Source organism: Miniopterus natalensis, chromosome 12 (assembly GCF_054644295.1).
Source record: "Miniopterus natalensis isolate mMinNat1 chromosome 12, mMinNat1.hap1, whole genome shotgun sequence".
Taxonomy (NCBI): Eukaryota; Metazoa; Chordata; class Mammalia; order Chiroptera; family Miniopteridae; genus Miniopterus; species Miniopterus natalensis.
Window position 1 is genome coordinate 36177899 of NC_142092.1, and position 19746 is coordinate 36197644.

General features: G+C 39.7%; 1 protein-coding gene across 2 annotated transcripts in view; it reads right to left on the bottom strand.

The window, feature by feature from the left end:
* Window positions 1-19746, bottom strand: part of CEMIP2 (cell migration inducing hyaluronidase 2) — a 65870-nt gene that overhangs the window by 27107 nt on the left and 19017 nt on the right. For both annotated transcript variants that reach the window (XM_087822701.1, XM_087822702.1), the window contains exons 4-12: window positions 18759-19320; window positions 14999-15168; window positions 11107-11295; window positions 9180-9349; window positions 7703-7912; window positions 7157-7362; window positions 6844-6913; window positions 2796-2924; window positions 406-494 (exon numbers count right to left, since the gene is read on the bottom strand). In XM_087822701.1, coding sequence (XP_087678827.1) covers window positions 406-494; window positions 2796-2924; window positions 6844-6913; window positions 7157-7362; window positions 7703-7912; window positions 9180-9349; window positions 11107-11295; window positions 14999-15168; window positions 18759-19320 — 1795 coding nt within the window. The remainder of the gene's footprint in view (window positions 1-405; window positions 495-2795; window positions 2925-6843; window positions 6914-7156; window positions 7363-7702; window positions 7913-9179; window positions 9350-11106; window positions 11296-14998; window positions 15169-18758; window positions 19321-19746) is intronic.

Below are 19746 nucleotides of genomic sequence, written 5' to 3' on the forward strand. Positions count from 1 at the left end.
GATCATCAAGTTTGAGACCTCTCCCTTTGAAACAGACTTAATGCAATGTTCCATTCTGACCACTAACAATAAATTCTGTAAGCCTTGGTTTTCAGGGATTCCATTAAAACATTTAAACTTAACTTGTATTTCAATGAATCATATTCTATGTCAGGCCAAATTTGGACCCTTTTTCAACACATCTTTTTCTTTCTCTTTCTGCAACTCTAACATCAGTTTACAACTGTGAAAGGGGAGAGCATAGAAAAGCCTGGCCACAGGACCTAGGACAGCAGCATAAATGTTTTTCAAAACCCTCCTACAAACTTTCAATGAGTTACTGAAGAAAAGAACACAATGGCTTAAGCTCAGAAAGTTTTGCTTTGGCAAAATGTGCTTGAGTGTGATTTAAAAAGACAGCTCTACCTGGCATTGTTATCCAAACAGAGGTATTCCCGTGGGTCGGCAGCACTAGCATTGGTTGTTTTGACGCCTTTGTCAATAAATAAGCCAGCCTGGAAAATATAATAATGGACTGAAATAAATATGAATCCCAAGTTATAGCTATGTATATAATGATTCATAACAATAAGTTTTAGATTATTGCATCTATCAAAAAAAAAAAAAAAAAGAGGTAGAAGGAAAAAAGAGCAAAGCACAGGGAATATGAAAACAGCTACTTTCCTGGATATTTTTATAATTTTACTCATTCAGTCATTTGCAAATATTTATGTAGTGCCTACCTTATGGTAGGCACCAAACATTATACATTAACTGGAAAACGACAGTCTTTGCTGTTAGTGACACATAACCTAGCAGGAAGACACGCAGTTAAAAACAATTACAATCCAGCCTGAGAAGCATTATGATAAAGGAAGCAGATGACGTTTGGCAGCACCTGAGAAAGGCACCCGATGAGGCCTCTGGCAAAGGTGGGAGTGAGAGGGTTCCGGGAAGGTCTCCCAAAAGCAGCGGCGCCCTAAAGGATGGGGAGGGATTAGCCACGCGAGGGCCCCCGGTTGAAGATGAAGGGCGGGGAGCGGGTGGGAAGCAGCCAAGCAACCCAGAGGAAAGCATTCGAGGGGGGCTGGAGATGAGAGAGGGAAAGGAACATCTGAGAACAAAAATAAAGCCTTAGGTGGAGGGACAGGAAGAGTATGGAGGGAGGAAAAGGAAGGACAGAGAAAGGTGCAAGTGCCACGTGATGCAGAGCTGACATGCTAAGGAGTCAGGACAATGGGACTTCTAAGAGAGGGAACGTGACCAACTGCATTTAAGAAAGAATTCTCCACCTGCACGATGGATGAGACTGGAAAGGGCCAACAAGAGAGAAGAGAGAAGGTAGAAGGCAGAGAAGAGCGAAGGTAACCTAGACTGTGGCAGTAGCAACAGGAAAACGGGGGAGTGAAAGTGCTTTCCTCCTAAGCAGTACCATCTAGTAATGAATAAAATGTCTAAGGGTGAGGGACAGGGAACAGCAAAGGTTCATGTACTTCTAGTTTGGGCAATTAGGTGGCTAGTGGTTTCATTCCCTGAAACATGCGTGGGAATGGGTCTGCTGATAAAAATAGGGATTTTAGTTCTGAACACATTTTATTTATGTGTCCCCGAGTCATCCAAATGGTACAGAGCAGGCAGGCACATAGATGTGATTGACCTGGACTAGATTTGGGGGCATGAGCAACCAAAGCCATACAGGCCAGTGCTTGTGTATTTATGACTGATCTAAAGACGATATGTTCCTCTCCGAGGACTCCCAGAGTTCAATTTCCTTTGGCTACAAACTATCATAATGGATAGTCAGTCCCAAATTTAACAAATTAAAACCTAATATCCATTCATTGTTTAGATCTAAGATTCTTATTAATAGAGTAGATAACTATACGTCCTCATGGTACATGAGCTGTTTTTTATACCACTTATAACCAGAATATTTTGCAGATTTCTACTTTGAAAAGCTACTTTTAATAATTATTATCATTAATCAACTAATCAGCTCACAAAAATCATAATTCTGTGCAAAGTGTTTTCCTCTCTCAAGTCCTCATCAAGTGATTTTAAGCTCTTCAAATGATAACACACTCAGGTTTTTAAAGGATCCTCTGAGTATCATAAAGGGAAAGTATTCATCGAGCTTTCATGTGGTCCACATCAGGGTAAAGAATCTGGGCACCATATCATACAATGAAAATATCAAAGTGCCTGTGAGCACAAAATGAACCAGATGTATTTATCACCAGGGGCTGAGGGATGAGCGCCAGATACCATGGAAACGGGAGCTCCTAAATGGCCTTTAGTTTACTTGACCTGTATCATTTTAAATTAGATCAAACATTCTCAAACAATATTTCACTATTTATGTAATTAGTATTAAATACCCATAGGACGCTCCACCAGCAACAAGAGAGAAAATATGCTTTTTAATCCTCGGAAGCACATTATCTAGTGTGTGCATCTCTAGAAACATATAATGATATTAAAGACTGGAAAGAAGGTGAGAGGGAGGGAAGACAAGGATGATGACTCATTATAATGGAATAATTATAATCCATTATTACAATTATTCTAACTGCACGAGCATGTGTGTGCTAGCATATATTCTTGTGTGTTATGCAAACTGCATCTGCATGTGTACGTTATAGTCCTGAGTATAAACAGAAAACTGTACATACATCCTTAATGTGGGTTAGGAATCTGCTTTTTTAATCTCTGATGACAAGGTCTACCTAAAATTGACATTTCTCAACTGTAATCACAGTAGTCTATCCTTTACCGTGTAAACAGTAAGTGCTGATTGTTAAAACTTAGGAACCTACCTTAAAACTTGAATGGACCCTGTTGTTATAAAATATACCCAACGGAGTAAGTTCTGGTTTTGTTAAGAGCTGTAATCCACTGGATTCCCCAGTAGGTTCCTTGTGAAATAAATACCAAATTCCAGCATCCTATAATTAAAAGGGCAAGATCATTAAAAGCCTCCTTTTATAAAGCCACTCTGTGAAACACCCTCATAAACTAAGCACTTCACAAGTAAGTTTATCTTTTTAACACTAACTATTCATTGTTTCAGGTAAGGAGTTGACTATAAAAAAGTTGTACACTCATCTAGCAGCTTCAAAGCAGTTATATCATGCTTTGGGGGGGGGGGGAAGCAAATTTAATTTTGCTTGCAGGACTGGACAAAAGATAGAAATAACTGGCTGACAGGAAAATTTGTTTTCAAAGTAAGTTTCCCATTATTATTAACGTTAAAAAGTTATGCAAGAATTAGACCCAAACAAGCCTGCCTTCCTTCCATGTGACCAGGACAGGACAGCCTTTTAGAAATATGGGTTTTTCTGTTTACCTCCAAACCTGATCAATAGATGAGTCATACCTATTAAACAACTATCCGTTAACACGCAGAGCTCACTGACTTCTTTCAAACAACTCCAATACTCTTCCTGCCCCAAGGCAAACTTTTGCCAAGAAGAAAAAAAACCACACCACATGCATGAATCAGGATGCTGTCTCAGTCTGGATCTTGTCTATTCAATTTCAGTATTACTAACCTTAACAGGAACAGGACAGTTTGAAATATTTGGACACTCGAAATGAGACATAAAAATCAAAATGAAATGTTTTTAATCCCTGTGACATTTTTTTTATTTTACACTTCAACTGCAAATCAGCCCAATGTGAAAGACAACTTCACATGATGGAACTCTGATTAAACATGTTGAAATTTAAACCTATGGCCCAAAAAGTATGGTACTGATTCAAATTTGGCAAACATTTATTTAGTGCCCACTATATGCCAGGTGTATAGTAAGACTATTCACAAAGAATTCACAGTTTAATGAGAAATTCAGACAGAACTGAAATATATGTAATAAATACTATATATTAGCTGTAACAAAAAGTCCTTTGGGAGCATAGAGGAGAGATGAATCGTTAAATATGTACCTACGTACCAAAATGAATGCAACATTTGACATTTTCCCATAAGTTTACAGGTGGGTCTTAAAACAAACTGCTCTGCCCTGGCCGGGTGGCTCAGCCAGTTGGAGCACCGTCCCATACACCAAAGATCGCAGGTTCGATTCCCGGTCAGGGCACCGAAGGGGCAGGTTCGATCCCCAGGCAGGCGTCTACGGTGTTTCTCCCTCACGTCAATGTTTCCGTTTCCCTCTCTCTCTCTTTCTCTCTCCCCCTCTCTCTCACCCTCCCTTCCTGCCCCCCTTCCTCTCTCTCTCTAAAAAAAAAATCAATTATAAAAACCAAACATATTCTCCTGGTGAGGATCTAAAAAACAAACCAAAAAAAAAAACTGTTCTGAGAAATGTATTTACCACCTCTACTCTTTGGGGCACAAGACAGACCACTGAAGGAGACGCGGCGGAATGTGGAAGAGGCTCCGTACATAGCCCTAGACGCTGGGGGCACAGCGACCCCCCAGGGCTAACAGAGTTTGGGGGTGGGCCCAAGGGAGGGAAGGAGGTGGCGGCTGCTCCCTGTCAAACACTGTGGCATCAGGCAGGTAAAGGGAACTTTGCAAAAGGCAGTGGAAAGGTGCAAGAAGAAAGAGTTTGATCGAGTTTGGGAGGAAAACCCTTGCCAAAATGTGAGTTTTACTGGAACAGTTGTTCTAGAGAGAAAAGAAAGAACTCACAAAGTGAAAAGAAAGAACGTACGTGAAATGGACTTCTGCTATTTTTTTCACATGAGCCCCAGAAAGGGTTTCTGGCAACCTCACCTTACATTTTTCATAGACTATTTGTAATTTGCTTTGATCTTCAACCCATGGCTTCTGAAAACAGCTGCAAGGAATCTCTGCTCTGATTGTTCATTGGAGTGATCCTGGGATGAGAGTGCTGACCTCTTGGCCATCTTTACCCAAAAACTCATCTTCCAACTAGAAACTCTCAGCACAAACCATATATGGGGCTTGACAAATATTTGACAAAAAAATGAATGAATGAGCCCCGGCCAGCGTGGCTCAGCAGTTAAGAGCATCGGCCTATGGGTTTAATCGCTGGTCAAGGGCACGTACCTGGGTTGCAGGCTCGATCCCTGGCCCCAGTCAGGGCGTGTGCTGGAGGCAACCAACTGATGTGTCTCTCTCTCTCTCCTCTGTCTCTTTCCCCCTCTCCTCTCTCTCTGAAAAGCAATGGAAAAAATATCCTCAGGTGAAGATTAACAAAATAAAAAAATGAATGAAAACCTGAAATGATTAAATGTCCATATCTCTGCCCTGCCAAATAAGAATTTTATGTTTTATGTTTTTAGGGAAAATCATGGATGTGAATTCTATCATCACCCAAAGATGCCTGTATTCTACTCATCTCAAAGAAATATTCCCTTCAACTAATCTTTTACTTCACCCTGAAAAACAGTGCTAGGTATTTCTTTCCTGTTTAAAATCTTAATAGATACGATGTAGAAATATGAACATCAGGTATTGCTATAAAGCCCATTTTTCTGTACTGTAGTTTTCAGCACAGATATAATCATAACAGTATAATGTATTAAAGATTCTTTTTTATATTCTAAATTGGCAGTTTTAAATCATACTCAATTATTAATGTAAATTTCTCCATCTTATCCAAGAGACATTTCTGCCATACAAAAATAATTCATGTATTCTTATAAGTTATTCTTATGTTTGTGAAACAATTCAAGGCACACCACTGAGTTTAGCTGCTTTACCAAGGAGATGAAATCCCAAGTGCACATGACTGACAAAAGCAGGAGCCCCTTGACCAGAGAGTCAATAGTCACAGTATTCTACAGAATAATCCATTCCCATCAAGAAAAGCTAAAGCTTTCTTTATTCATCAAAACTAACACTGAAGTGATCAGTTACTGGGCCACACCTGACTTAAATATGAGAAGCCAGAAAGACTACATGTCACACACTAAAATTATACCCTGGATGTGATATGATAGCCCCAGGAATTAGCTATCTTCTTTTTTCTCTATTTGACATCTGTCTTATTGTGCTCAGAGGTACTAACTGGCATAAATGTTTTTGGATTTTTTTACTTTGACAAGATCATTGCATTGGGACAGTTGCATTAATTCTTTATTTAATTTTTACTATGGCCATGTCTTTTTCTCATTTTTACAATGTGGAATTTAATATTGACATATAGTTTCTGTCTAATGTCTATTTGGTTGAGCACCAGTTAAGGTGAAAACTTAAAAACAGCAAGTTGAGCTACATTTAAATGACGTGACTTGATAAAATTCATGATGTAGAAATTATTGAACGTTTCAAACTAACTTCGATTTTTTTATTACAAATATTCCAGTGAAATATAAAGACTTTTAAATGTTTGATTGCTTCACTGATAAAATAAAATGGAGCATTCTAAAATTCATCTAATGCTATAAAAAGCTAAAGTATTTTACTATGTATACTTATTATGACTATGTATTACAACTAGTAGCTATTGTGGGGGAGGAACAAACTTTCTTCTACCTTCAAGGTAGACATGAGACAGATTAGCAAGAGAAAATAACCAAATTTAATCCATACATAAGTATGGGAACCCTGCATACACAAGACAGAGACCCCACATGTAGGGGAGGCTCAGAGACAGAAAGGGGCACTGAGGTATATAAGACTATATGAGCTAGGGATGAGGTGAGATGCCTTAGGGGCTTCAAAGGGTCATTGTAGAATGACAATAGCTGGCATAAATGATTTATATGAAACAGAAGCAGCATCTCAGCCACACCCTGCTCTCAACAAAGTACCAGAAAACAATAGTATGCTGTAGAAGATTGTCATCCGTTGCATTATATCCATAATGTAACATCCATATATGAGAATTTTATAAACGTGAATAAAAAAACTGAAAGCATTTCAGTATTACTTACCTGTGAGCCTGCAGCTGCATTATTGATCAGATTATTGTTGGGATGAGCGATCCAGAAAGTTGAAACAGCCCTGCAAGGGGGGGAAAGGGGACAATGGGGGGAAGAAAAAGAGGACATCTGTAATATTTTCAACAATTAAATTTTTTTTAAAAATTAAAAAAAAAAAGAAACAGCCCTGCAAAGCATTTTTTAAGATGATTTAAATATTCATCATGAATTTTCTGCCCACTAAAAACTGCCCCCAAAACCTCTTCCCCAACAGCCAAAGACCTTGACCATCACACATGAGTTTTTCTCTCCGCCAGTTACTCACATACAGTCAGCGGTAGGCACAGGGATGTAATTTCCAAACACTTTTTCTCGCATCGTGGTGCACATGGAGTTATTCCTGTCAGTGGGGAGCAGGGTGCCTGGCTTAGTGAGGAGTCCCAGATTATGGAACAAAGTATTTCTCTGTTCAACACCATCTTCCAAAAAGAAACAATGGCCTAGTGTGTCGAACCCAATGGTGTCTTTTATCTGCAGAAATACAAGTGTATAATGTCACTGGTAGGAAGATTAATTGCAGTTTAACTAACAAGTGTTATTCAGCGTAGCATGCTGGGTACAGATGCAAAAAGAACTTTTAACCTTCTCAGAAGAGGCAAAGTCAAATGTCAAGTTTTATTGATCTCTTAGGAGAATAATTTGGGTAGCTAAAAAAGCAGGCTTCCTTCACACAGAAAAACAGAATTCTCCGTAAAAGCAGGATAAAGTAAGTCATGGGGTGCAGAGCTTCCTCCTATAAAATTGAGAAGCCCTGAGATGGGAGGAGCGGTCACTGCTTCACTGAGAGGCACCAACATAGCCCGAGGCTCACCAGCAGGCCGTGGGTGGCGTGCACGGTGACGCAGCGCGAGAAGCTGCGGTGGATGGCCAGCCCGTCCACGGAGGTCCTGTGCCTGTACCCGCCCTTCGCGTCCACGTCGCCGCACATGTGGAAGTGAACCGGATACCGTCCCAGCTGCTGCTGCCCCATGTGTTTCAACTCCACATAAGAAAGATGGACTGAAGTAAAATTCTTCCTAATCTAGAAGACACGGTCACAGAAATCAAGGGACACACATCATCACAGGCAAGTAGCAAAGCATACTGTTTTAATAGGAAACATCTGAAGGAGAAAAGCTATGAAGACATTTATTGTCATTTACATCCTATTTTACTGAGTTCCCAGTCAATGTTTAGCAAATGCTCCTTTAAGTAAGTGACTGCTTTAAAGAGCTATAGATTAATAGCATCTCGTTAAGAATAAAAGGAAATATCACCAGGAAAGCTGCAAACATGATTTCTGTATGTGTGTTTTAATTTGTTCAAATATTTTTGGTCAGCTCCAGTCTCATCTTGTTATTTCCGCAACTTCCACCATAGTTTGAAAAAGAGTTATTTCTAAATCGTTCCTAAATATTTTTGTTAGTACATAATATGGTTTACTTCAGTTCTTTTTAAAAATTCCTGTGATCCACAATTACAGCATTCAATATTTTTAAACACTGGATTTTCAATGATACTACTAAAAACAAAGAAATAACACTGACCAACATTTCAGAAATCAGTGTAACAGAAATGTTGCTAATAAGCACAGCCAACTCAGAAACTAATTTTAAAACACACGTAGCCAAGACTTGGCCGGTGTGGCTCAGTTGGCTGAGTGTCCTCCCATGCACTGAAAGGTTGACAGTTCCATTCCTGGTTAGGGCACATACCCAGGTTGCGGGTTTGGGGAGGCAACTGATCCATGTTTCTCTCTCACATCCATGTTTCTCTCTCTCTCTATCTCCCTCTCCCTTCCTCTCTCTCTAAAATCAATTAAAAAGAAATTTTAAAAATGTAGCCAAAATGCAGCTCAGAAGTCCAATAAATTAGTACATAGAGCAAAGATTACCACATAGTAAGTGCTCAATACTTTTACAGAATAAAAATCTGCATATAAAAAACATTTTTACGGAAACATAGTTTGTATGTGTGTATTGCTTAGTCATGTTTTAAAAAGAACCAATAGAGCCTTCCATACTAAGGTTATTATTTTTTTGTTTCTGTATAATTGGTTCTTCCTGATATATTGATTTAATTCTTCATAAGACAATTCTTCTTAAATGGCTTAGCCTCAGGTCCGGGTGAACTAAATAAAGATATAAACTTTCTTTTAATTATTTAAAATCTGCTTTTTGTCATTCAATAGAGAAATAAAATGTGATTTCTTTTTAATACCCTTATAGGTCTCATTCCAAAACTTTACAGTCTTTTCAAATATATTTAGCAACAAGGTTTCAAAGAACCCATCAAATCCTTCTGCCTACCATGATATGTCCCCCAAAGGTATCGTAATCAAAGAATTGGCACTGGTTTTCAGCATAGCATGAGTCTTCCATTTCTCCTTGGATTGCAACATTCCGGGTGAGAATTCCAACCTCAGCTCTCATGTCTACACCATCTATGATCTCACCCATGTGCAGGAACTGAGGGGTTTCTGGTTGATGTGGGCAAAGGAAAAATAATATTAGGACAGAAATAACAAACATGGAACTTGTGTCAAAAAGACAGTCGTGTTTATTCTGTAACCCCAAGGCATTATCAAAATTTATTATCTGCTTCCATTCTTTAATACCAGAATTCCAGGAAGTAAGGATATTAAAGATTATCAAGTTGACCCACCCACACAAGGCCGAACTAAACCCTCACTACCAACTGTCAAATCCATGCACAGAGCTCGCTCCTCCCTGAAGTAGCTCAATCCTCTCCTGAACAGCACCAATAATCTGGAATCTACTTAAGAATCCATATTCTCTCTCTTTGGTTCCTGTCCATATGCTTTTGTTCCACTCCTGAGAGTACACATGAAGAGCCAAATGCATAGTGAGGCCGGAAAAACTAACAGTTTTATAGATGTTGATAACAGGGTGTGAGTTGTTTTTGTTTCTACTTCAAAGCTAAAGTAATCTCCATTTGCACATTAACAGCACAGAAATTACCACCTTTTCTTTCCTACTTATTTTGATATTACTATGCATTCTTTTATATTCCCACCTTGATTAGAAATCTAGAAACCCTTTAATAATGAGCTTCTCTCTGAGGTTTTTATTATATAAACTCGGGGAAAATACATGTAAATCAAGGAGTTGAGATCACGGAGATTCATTATCATGTAGACTTGTTAACAAGAGTGGGGTTTTCCAAACAAAATCAATGCCAGATGGTGTCGGAATTTTCTGTTTTCTGCTTATGCCCTGTGTTATCAAGGAAAAGTACAACACTGAAGCAGAGAGGAAAAGTGCCAAGTGAGACAATTATCCTGTTTTATTTTCAAGCAAAAAAAATTTTCCTGTAAATTTCAAAGCTCTAAATTACCCATTGAGTGAGTACTTATCAAATAGTTACTAGAAACTTCTGTTTTGTACCATAAATGTATAATCTTGAGTACAGAAGCAAGGAAAGCAATATAACAAGTGAAATACACAACCAAGTCCATAACTGAGGCAATGCATGAAGATGCTCTGCCTGTTGCCAGGCTCAGAATAAGTGACGGTAAATGTCACCCATTCTTCCTAAACACAGTTCACAGTGAGAATCTCATCGTGCACTGCTCTCCCTCAAAAGAGGTATTATTCAAGATTATGATAGGAAATATTCTTTTATTAAAATACCTTCTGGATTCCATTTTAAATATTAATAAGATATGTTTTTTGACAAAGAATTAGGCATTCTAAAACCATGAGCTTGTTGTTTTTTTTTAATTAAGAAGATAAACTTCGATAACTAGGTATGGTGTCAGATGCATATGAGATTTGGGGGGATGATCACTCAGTGAGTTTTAGAATGTCTGATCACTAGAGTGTACAGCTGAAACTAACATAATATTGTATGTCAACTGTAACTGAAAAATTAAAAATGATTTTTAAAAAGTTGGAAAAAAATGTCAGATTTTGAAATGAATAAAATTCATTTCAGTTTGGCAAAAAAGAAAAAAGATGACAAACTTCTATTAAAAAATGAACCTAGATGAATAGTTGGGTTTACTATTATTTGACAGTGAAAAATTAAAAAGAAGTTGGAAAGGACCTTGAAAAACAATCACTCCACCAAGTCTGCGTCTGTTATTAAACAAAGAAACGGGCATGAAACACGGTGTTGGTGGTGGTGGTGGTGACTGGGGGTAAAAATATAACTCCAGGAATCAAATCCTAAGAAAAGAGTATTTCCCAAAAAGCATTCTGCACAGTCTGATACCTCTGACTTTGACCTGGAAACGGCTGCACTCAGGACAGGGGAGAAGCGTGAATTCTTCAGCCTGGTACATGGAATAGTCTGTGCTTGCAACCACAATCTGGTCTCCAGGTTGCCAGCTACTAACATCATCAAGCAGATGGAGCTTCACTCCATCCACAACTTCTACCCGGAAACCTGAAAGAGAAACACCTAAACCAAAAAGCAAGAAAGAAAGTGATGCATTAGGAGTAATTTTCTCTCCTAATATCGACCCTCTCACTGATTAACAAATCAACAGTTAAGATAAACACAAGTCAGCAATTTTTTACTCATGGTAACCATATGGAAGTCACTGTAGATATTAATGAATGAAAGAGGCAAACATAGATCCCTGCCATGAAGAGAGACTCCCATCACCCCTGACCAGAATGTAACATACTGATCTGTTGCTCCTTTAAGACGGTAACTCCAAAGGACAATGACAGGAGTGAAAAAACACATGTACTAAGCTGGGGAAATGAAAAGGAGGGAAATTCAGGCATGGCACAAAGAATAATATGGTTTCCCTCATAGTCCTGAGCCAACTATCCTGATAAAGCCTATTCTGAGCAAGTCTTGGATTCTGTTCCTTTATACTGTGATCCACCCACCCTGCTTTTCTGTGTCCACCAAGCAACCCTCCAAAAAGATACCTGATAAATGTAAAGTGCATTTTTAATATGTTTATCGCCTCCAGATACTAAAGCCTATCATGGAATTATGTCCAAATAATAACTTACAATAATAACAATAGCTAAAATGTGGTGGGACCTCACATACCTAATAACCTTTCATCAAAACAACTATGAGACATAGATAGGCACTTCTGTATGTACTAGAGATGAAGAACCCAAAGGTCAGGGAGTTTGAATCACAGCCCAAAAATGGTAGAGCCCATAAATGAATGCTAATCTAATCCCAGGGCCCAGTTTCTTACCCTCTGTATTATTCTGCCTTCCCAAGAATCATAACAAAAAGGTAAAGAACAAAGGTAATAAAACCGTCATGGCAACAACAATCATTACCCAAAATTTCAAATTCTTACCAAAAAAAAAAATTCTCTAAAAAAGGGCAACTAAACATTAAATTTTTTCATAAAAATTTCACATTAAACTACAACAATGCTTTAAAATTATGCTTTAACAGGGGTAATTTTAAGCAAAAAATGCTTTTAAAAAAACTAGATAGCCCTGGCCAGTGTGGTTCAGTTGGTTGGAGCATCATCCGTGCACCAAAAAGTGGCAGGTTCAATTCCCGGTCAGGGCACATTCCCACATTGTGGGTTCCATCCCCAGTCGGGGCGTGTGCGGGAGACAACCAATGATGTTTCTCTCTCACATTGATGTTTCTCCCTCTCTTTCATTCTCTCCCTTCCTCTCTCTAAAAAAAAAATCAATTTAATTTTAAAAGAAGAACTAGATAAATCAGTTTTGACTTACATGATTATTAGAATTTGTTTCTGTTTTTGTTTTTGAATCCAGAAGGTTAGATGGGGAAGATCTGTATGATTCAGTAGTTGCTCACTTTTTTTCTGGCTCTAGAAGAAAATCCTGCCTAAGATGATCTCCTATCAGCACTACTGAACTGGAGGCGGGAAAGGAAGGAAGTTTATTCTCCCAGCTTCCTGAAGAGCACTGCCCCCTCTTCCAGAAAGTCAGAGTCATTGAGAGCATGGGACAGACAATATCCTAGGATAGGAAGCTAGAATGTTCTCTCCTCCAGAAATGAGCAGTCATCGGTAATGTGGAAATGAAAACAAAATTTCCCATAAAGGAAGTGTTGACTGAGGTATGTCAGTAATTATCTCTTGCCTGGAATCGTACCAGAGGCAGCTATACTAAGCTTTTCATACAGGTCCAAATTCCTACTAAGAAACGCTTCTCACCCACCTATGCTTCTTGCCAGAGGCAACCATGGTGTGGTGGAAAAAGCAGTCGTCCTGGAGGCAGAAAGCAGAGGCCTGATTCCAGCTTCTCATCCATAAGAATGCCGTCTCCTCACCCCAAACCCAGAAGGTTGCTTAGGGGCAACATGTGAAAGCCCCTGTTCCATAACAGGAACTCTATTTAACTGTTTGTTTTAAAGCAAAAGTCTCTCTCTGATTATGATACAAAATACACCATTATAACCCAAGTTTGCATGGTCATTAAAATAAGTAACATTGCCCTGGCCAGTGTGGCTCAGTTGGTTGGGCATAGTCCTCTGCACACAAAAGAAAGGTCACCAGTGCGATTCCTGGTTGGGCACATGCCCAGGTTGCAGGTTAAATCCTTGGTCAGGGTGCATGAGGAAGGCAGCTGATTGATGTTTCTCTCACACATTGATGTTTCTCTCTCTCTCATTCTCTGTCTCCCTCTAAAATCAATTAAAAAACATACTTTTTAAAAATTTAGAAAATGTTTAAGACCCCTGAAGATAAAATACTTCATAGAAGAAAAAAATAAATAAGATTTATTGAGTGCTTACTATACACCCTGTACTAAAAACAACTTCATATTCCTCATTTTTGATATTCATAGCAGCCCTATGCAGTAGTTTCTATTATTATCCCCAGTTTTCAGATGAGGAAACTGAGGGTTAGGAAGTTAAAGTCACATGCCCACCACTACAGAGTAAGTGAAATAGCTGGGATATGAACCCAGGCATTCTGTCTCCAGAAATCCATTTTAGTATACACTTTGCTACATTGCTTCTAAAAACAGAGGTATGAGCTCAGTCTAAACTAAACCTTTCTGGATAATTAGAGGCATAATAAAGCACTTCTTACTCATTTCACATTCGTTTGGGTATAATATTTGGTTGGAGAAAAAGGTGATGGACAAGCACAGACTGGAGGATGCCAACATATCCCTGAAGCCAAAACTCTGGCAGCAAAGCAGGCAAATAAAAAATTATACAGTGAACTTCACTAAGAGAAAAGAGTCAAAAGCACCCTAAACACCCAATGCGAGGCATTATTCAAACAAATTATAGCTCTTCTGAAAGACGGATTATCATTAAAAGTACATTGAAGGAAATGTAAAGACATGAGGTACCTTTACAACATGTTATTTAAAGAGAGGAAAACAGGTTAAAACAAAATGAACACCAGGGGAGGGAACATACATAAGATAAGAAATACTAGGTTACTTGCAGCAAAATAATTATCTCTGAATGATGAGGTTAAAGATTAATTTTTACTTTGTAATTTTTATGTTTTCCAATTGGTATTAGCTGGATCACTGGGGCAAAATTGGTAAGAAAATGAGAAGATGGTTTGCATAGCATGTATTCAAAGGTAATATGTGCTGACATATGTACATAAAGAGAAGATGCAAGGTACAAGATTATGTTCACCGAGCATAACCAAAAGCAACTCACCATATTACACCTAGGAAACAAACCCACTTTCACTAGTTAGCCACACTATATGACTCAAGAACCATGAACAAAGTCCAGTTGGTGGTACCCAATCTAGAACAGATCATTGATCAAGTACAGTAGGAAAACCATAGGTTTTATCTTTAACCAGTTGAGAAATAAAACTAGAATGTCATTTGAATACACTATCACTTTGAAAAATAACATCTGGCCTGGCCGGACGTGGCTCAGTGGTTGAGCATCAACCTAGGATCCAGGAGATTGCAGTTCGATTCCCAGTCAGGGCACATGCCCGGGTTGCAGGCTCGATTCCCAGTGGGGGGCGTGCAGGAGGCAGCCGATCAATGATGACTCTCATCATTGATGTTTCTACCTCTCTCCCTCTCCCTTCCTCTCTCTGAAATCAATAAAGATATATTTTAAAAACAAACAAACAACAACAACAACAAAGAAAAAGAACATCTGTCACAGTACTTAGCAATGTCTTACAAGAGTATAAACCGTGCTGGCCTACCTTCAATCCATTCACTATAAGCTGTCACAGCAAACTTCTGACCATCCACAGTATAAAATTCTCTCTGGGCAAGAGCCTTTCCTCCACTACTATGATTTTCATAGTTTCTCACAGATTCATTGCAAGAAGTACTTCCGCCATCGATGACACCAACCAAAGCCCACGCCTGCCTGGAGGGAGAAAGAGCACGTGCATTGAGTACCTGTCATGGTCCTGACTCAAACCCCTGACACACGTTAGGTCAGGTGCCGTCTGACTGTCCCATTTCATTCTTTGTCAGTGCCCACACCTTTTTCTCCAGATGAGGCTGAAGTCCAAATATTGACTGAAGTACATGACGTCACAGGAGGAAATGCACCTGGATTTTAGAACCTTGTTTGTCCAGCTCCGGAACAGGTGAAACGATGATGACTGTGATTGCAATTAATCATGGACTTCATCGTCAACACACACCCATTTCATTCACTACTGTTGAGGCCAGGAACCCATTTCGTTTTCCTTTTTGTAAAACCTGCGCTTTTCAGCTCTCCTCTCTGCAATGTTCTCCAATCTGGCTGCACAACAGAATCACACGGGGAGCTCTCAGGACATCTCTGCTCAGACCCAGCCCACGCCGATGCAGCCATCATCTCTACAGGTGGGGTCTGGCATTAGTCAATTTTTGAAGTTCCCCAGGTGATTTGAATGTGTAGCCACACTTGAGAACCACTGAGTCACAGCAGTGGTTTTCTGAGGTCAGTAGACACCAAAACCACCTGGCTTGCTAAATCAAGGCTTGCTAAATCAGATTGCTGGACTGCACCCCCTGTGTGAAATGGGGCCAGAGAATTTGCACTTCTAACAAGTTCCCAGGTAACTCGGAAGCTTCTGGTCTGGGGACCACACTGAGAACCCATGAGTTCAAGGCCAGAGCACAGAGCAGTAGTTACCAACCCTGACTGCACAGCAATTGCCCTGGGGACCTTACCTTCACAGATCCTGAAGTAAGTGACCGAGGGTGGGCCCCAGGCATTGGGATTTTTTTTAAATCTCAGGTGTACAAGTAAGGCTGAAAACCACTGGGTTAATCATTTCTTAACATTTTTAGAGCTATAGAATTGCTAACCAACAGATTTTACATGCTATATGTCTATTTGTTCAGTGGTATTCCTTGATTTTATTTCTGTGATAAACCTCCCAGGGACTTGCTTAAGCTTATTGCCAAAAATCAAAAAAAAAAAAAAAAAAGAACAAAGATAAAAAGCTAGAAAATTTGTCTTAAGACTCCTGGTTTAAAACATGAAAAGAAAAATGTCATGAACCTCCTTCTCTAGGAAAAAAAAAAAAAAAATACACCAAATGTAATCTACACCAGACAGATGGCCGGATGGATAGTCACAGATAAAAGTTAACCAAAGCATGCATATGTCCTTACAAATTCCACACCCGCCCCTGCCTGGATTTAGCTCCTCTTTGGCTGACAATGCCTGACAGCTCTATTTATATTCCTTGATTCGGCAGAAAGAATCAAATGAAGAATGCCTCAGTTTATCTCCTGTGTGAGGGGGCAGGAGAGGAAAAATATCAGAGGCTTCCCTTTATTTACCAGGACTGCCGCAGCAACTATAAAACAATGCTGTATTCTATTGACACTCTCCAAAACACTCCTACTTCCCTCCTCCACCGGAGGAAAATTTCAATGCACCAGAACATTATCTTCAAAGGAGCATGTTTATGTACACTGGAGATAATGTCAGAGCTGTGGAACATTGGCAAAGGATCACAACACTAATTCCTCCCCCAAGTCAGCAGCCATATTTTAAAGGGAATTTAGAAACCAGTAGAGAGAGTAACCAAAATAAAAAGTCGGACAAAATAGTCATGGCTAATGATGACACCAATCTAGAACAATAATGGCCTAAAGAAACAAAAGTTGTAAACCCTGGCATTACTGGACAAGAAACAAAGCAGGAGTCTAACTTTGAAAAGACCAATCTTCACTCATTCCTAGGTCTGTGAACTATAGAAATGTGTGCACAAAGGCATCAAGAGGTGAGTGAAAGAACATTCAGAGAAGTACTGATTACAACAGAGGTCCAAACTGGAAAACCACCCAAACATCCACAGTGAATACGTTGTGACATAAACATACAACAGAAGATAAACAGCAATGAAAATGAGCCAGCATTATGTGCAACAACATACATGACCCTCAATAACGGAGTTGGGCAAAGCAGCCAGATGCAAAATAGGACATTCTGTTGCCCTCATTTATATGAAGTTCAAACACAGGCAGACCTCACCTTTAGGATTCTCCACAAAATCAAGAGAGTGGTTCCCTTTGGCGAGTGGAGGGAGTGACCAGTAAATAGGAGGGGGCAAGAGGGTGGCTTCTGGGTCACTGGCAATGTTCTATTTCATGACCTGGGTGGTCGCGACCCAGATATCCCATTGTGCCAAGTCATTAAACGTACATTCTTCTTTTTAGCACTTTCCAGCCTGTGTATTATATTTAATAAAAATTTTAAAGAAACACTTCTGAGGTTTTGCACATGCTCTTCCCCTGTCTGGAAAGCTCTCCATTCCACTGCCTAGAGAGCACATTCCCAAACATCTTCACCTTTGGGGAGCCTCTACTCACCAATCCAGGCCGACTGGGCAGATCCTTCTACCACACTCTCATTATAGCCTGTAGATGCAGCAAGTGTCTTACTGTACCATCCTTATCTGTTTAGGTCTCTGTTTACCTACTAGATTAAACAAAGGCTCTGAGAGAGTGTCTTTTCATCTAAGCATCCACAGGTACCCAGCTCTTAGCATCTCCTTAATATTCCCTGGGCAAATAAAAAGCATTTTTAAAACACTACAGACCTTTTCTTCACTCACTTTGTCTTAACTTTCTCCAGAATGTCTGTAGATAATACTCTATTCCAACAACCAAATTTCCAAGGAAAAAATAATAACTAGATCAACCAACCATCAAAAAAATAACTAGATCATTTCAATATGTGAGTTTTGAAATCCTCTTACTTTTCACTGCAGATACTCCCTGACTTTCCTAAGAACAGTAAGCAGAATTGGAACTTCTGTTTTTTGAGTTAAATGTTGAGCCAGCTTGGGGCTGCATTAGGAAATCACAGTTAACTAGTAGAAATGGAACAAAAACCACAAATAGTACAAATGATTCCTACTATCTAGATGAACTTCCTAGCCCTCCAACTTGTTCCTTCCTCACATATGTGCAAGGCCTCCACAGACCTGTGTCAATCACACCAGCAGGTCCAAATGAGCATGCAAAGGATTCCAAAAACCAAAGAAAAAGAAAATTCTGTGTGTTCCACCCCCTCAGGCTTTTAAGACAATTTTTACACCTTAGTTTGAAATTGGGCCCTAACCTTTCAACTCCTAAGTTGCCTCAATTAGCGTGAGTTTCATATAACACATTTCAGAAGGTAATTAAAGAGGAAAGTAAACTGTCCTTAAACTGCCTGATCGGTGTGTGTTTTTCCATAGCACATTCCTGTTCTTTTCACAAGCCTGACACTACAGTTCACAAAGTGCTTCATAAACCAAAGCCAAGGAAAGAGCTTCTGTAACCAGCATCCTGTCCCCCAGTCCCATGTTTCAAAGCAAGAGGCAACCAGACCCCCAGATGGCAGTGGCCATTCTGACCTGGAGTCGGGCTGTGGTGCGTTGTGTCTTTTCTCCACCCTCACTCGCCTTTCATACAGACACAGACTCTAACAGAGAGCTGGGAAAGCAAGTACAAAGGTATGCCCACCTGTAGCCCAGTCCTTGGATCAGCTTACTTCCCAGCCGGTCCTGGATCATCTGTATGGTTCCCTGTAAGAGGCTTTTGGCTGCTGAGTCTCCAACAGCTATAGCAACAATCCGTCCCGGGTCCTGGACTCTCAGAAATTCCTGAAGTCGCCTGCTCTCATTGTGGTATTCATGGGTATCAAACCTCTCACTTTCTATAACCTTGGCTGTGTCTTGGTCAATGAGCCTCACATTGAGGCCCCTGGAAAAGTTCTTTTCAAAGGCATAGGAACCATAGGTCAAGCCTGAGGAGTGCAGAGTTCTCGCCAACAGCGTCCACGATGCTTTCTGTGCCCCGTGTAACTCCAGTGTCCCGCCAGCTTCCACACCAATAAATTTTTTGCCAAATATTGGCATACTTTCACCTTCATCTGACTTGCCATACAAGGCAATGGTTGCTTTGGATGTATAGCGGCATTTTTCTGCTCCAATATGAAGCGCCCCACCATCCTTGATCAGGATGTAACGAGTTCTCAAAGTAATATTTCTGGATCCATCTTTATGATCCCCAAATACAAGCAGTCCTGTAGAGAACAACACTAGTGTCAGCCCACTTCTCAAACATCTTTCTGACATACAGAGAAATAGATTTCACTTTGGAGGGGGGACGACACTTCCACAATGAACTTGGGTTAAAAAGAATTTACTAAAAGTCTCATTAGAAAATTAAACCAGTTTTCAAATATAGCAAAGGAAGAAATGAGCTCACATCTCAACACACTAAAAATGCCCATGCTTATGATCTCAATCCATTCACTTTAGATAAATCTTTTCCAGAAAAGTAGTTAAAGCCTACAAATCTGAATCTCATTTCTATATGTTAACTCATGCTAATTTTCTCATCGCTCTCCACAGCTGTAACAAAGATTTGGCTATGAGAAGTCACCTTCCGGAACTGTTCCCCTTTCTATAAATCAACAATGTTGACTTGAGTGATTTCAAAGGCCCTC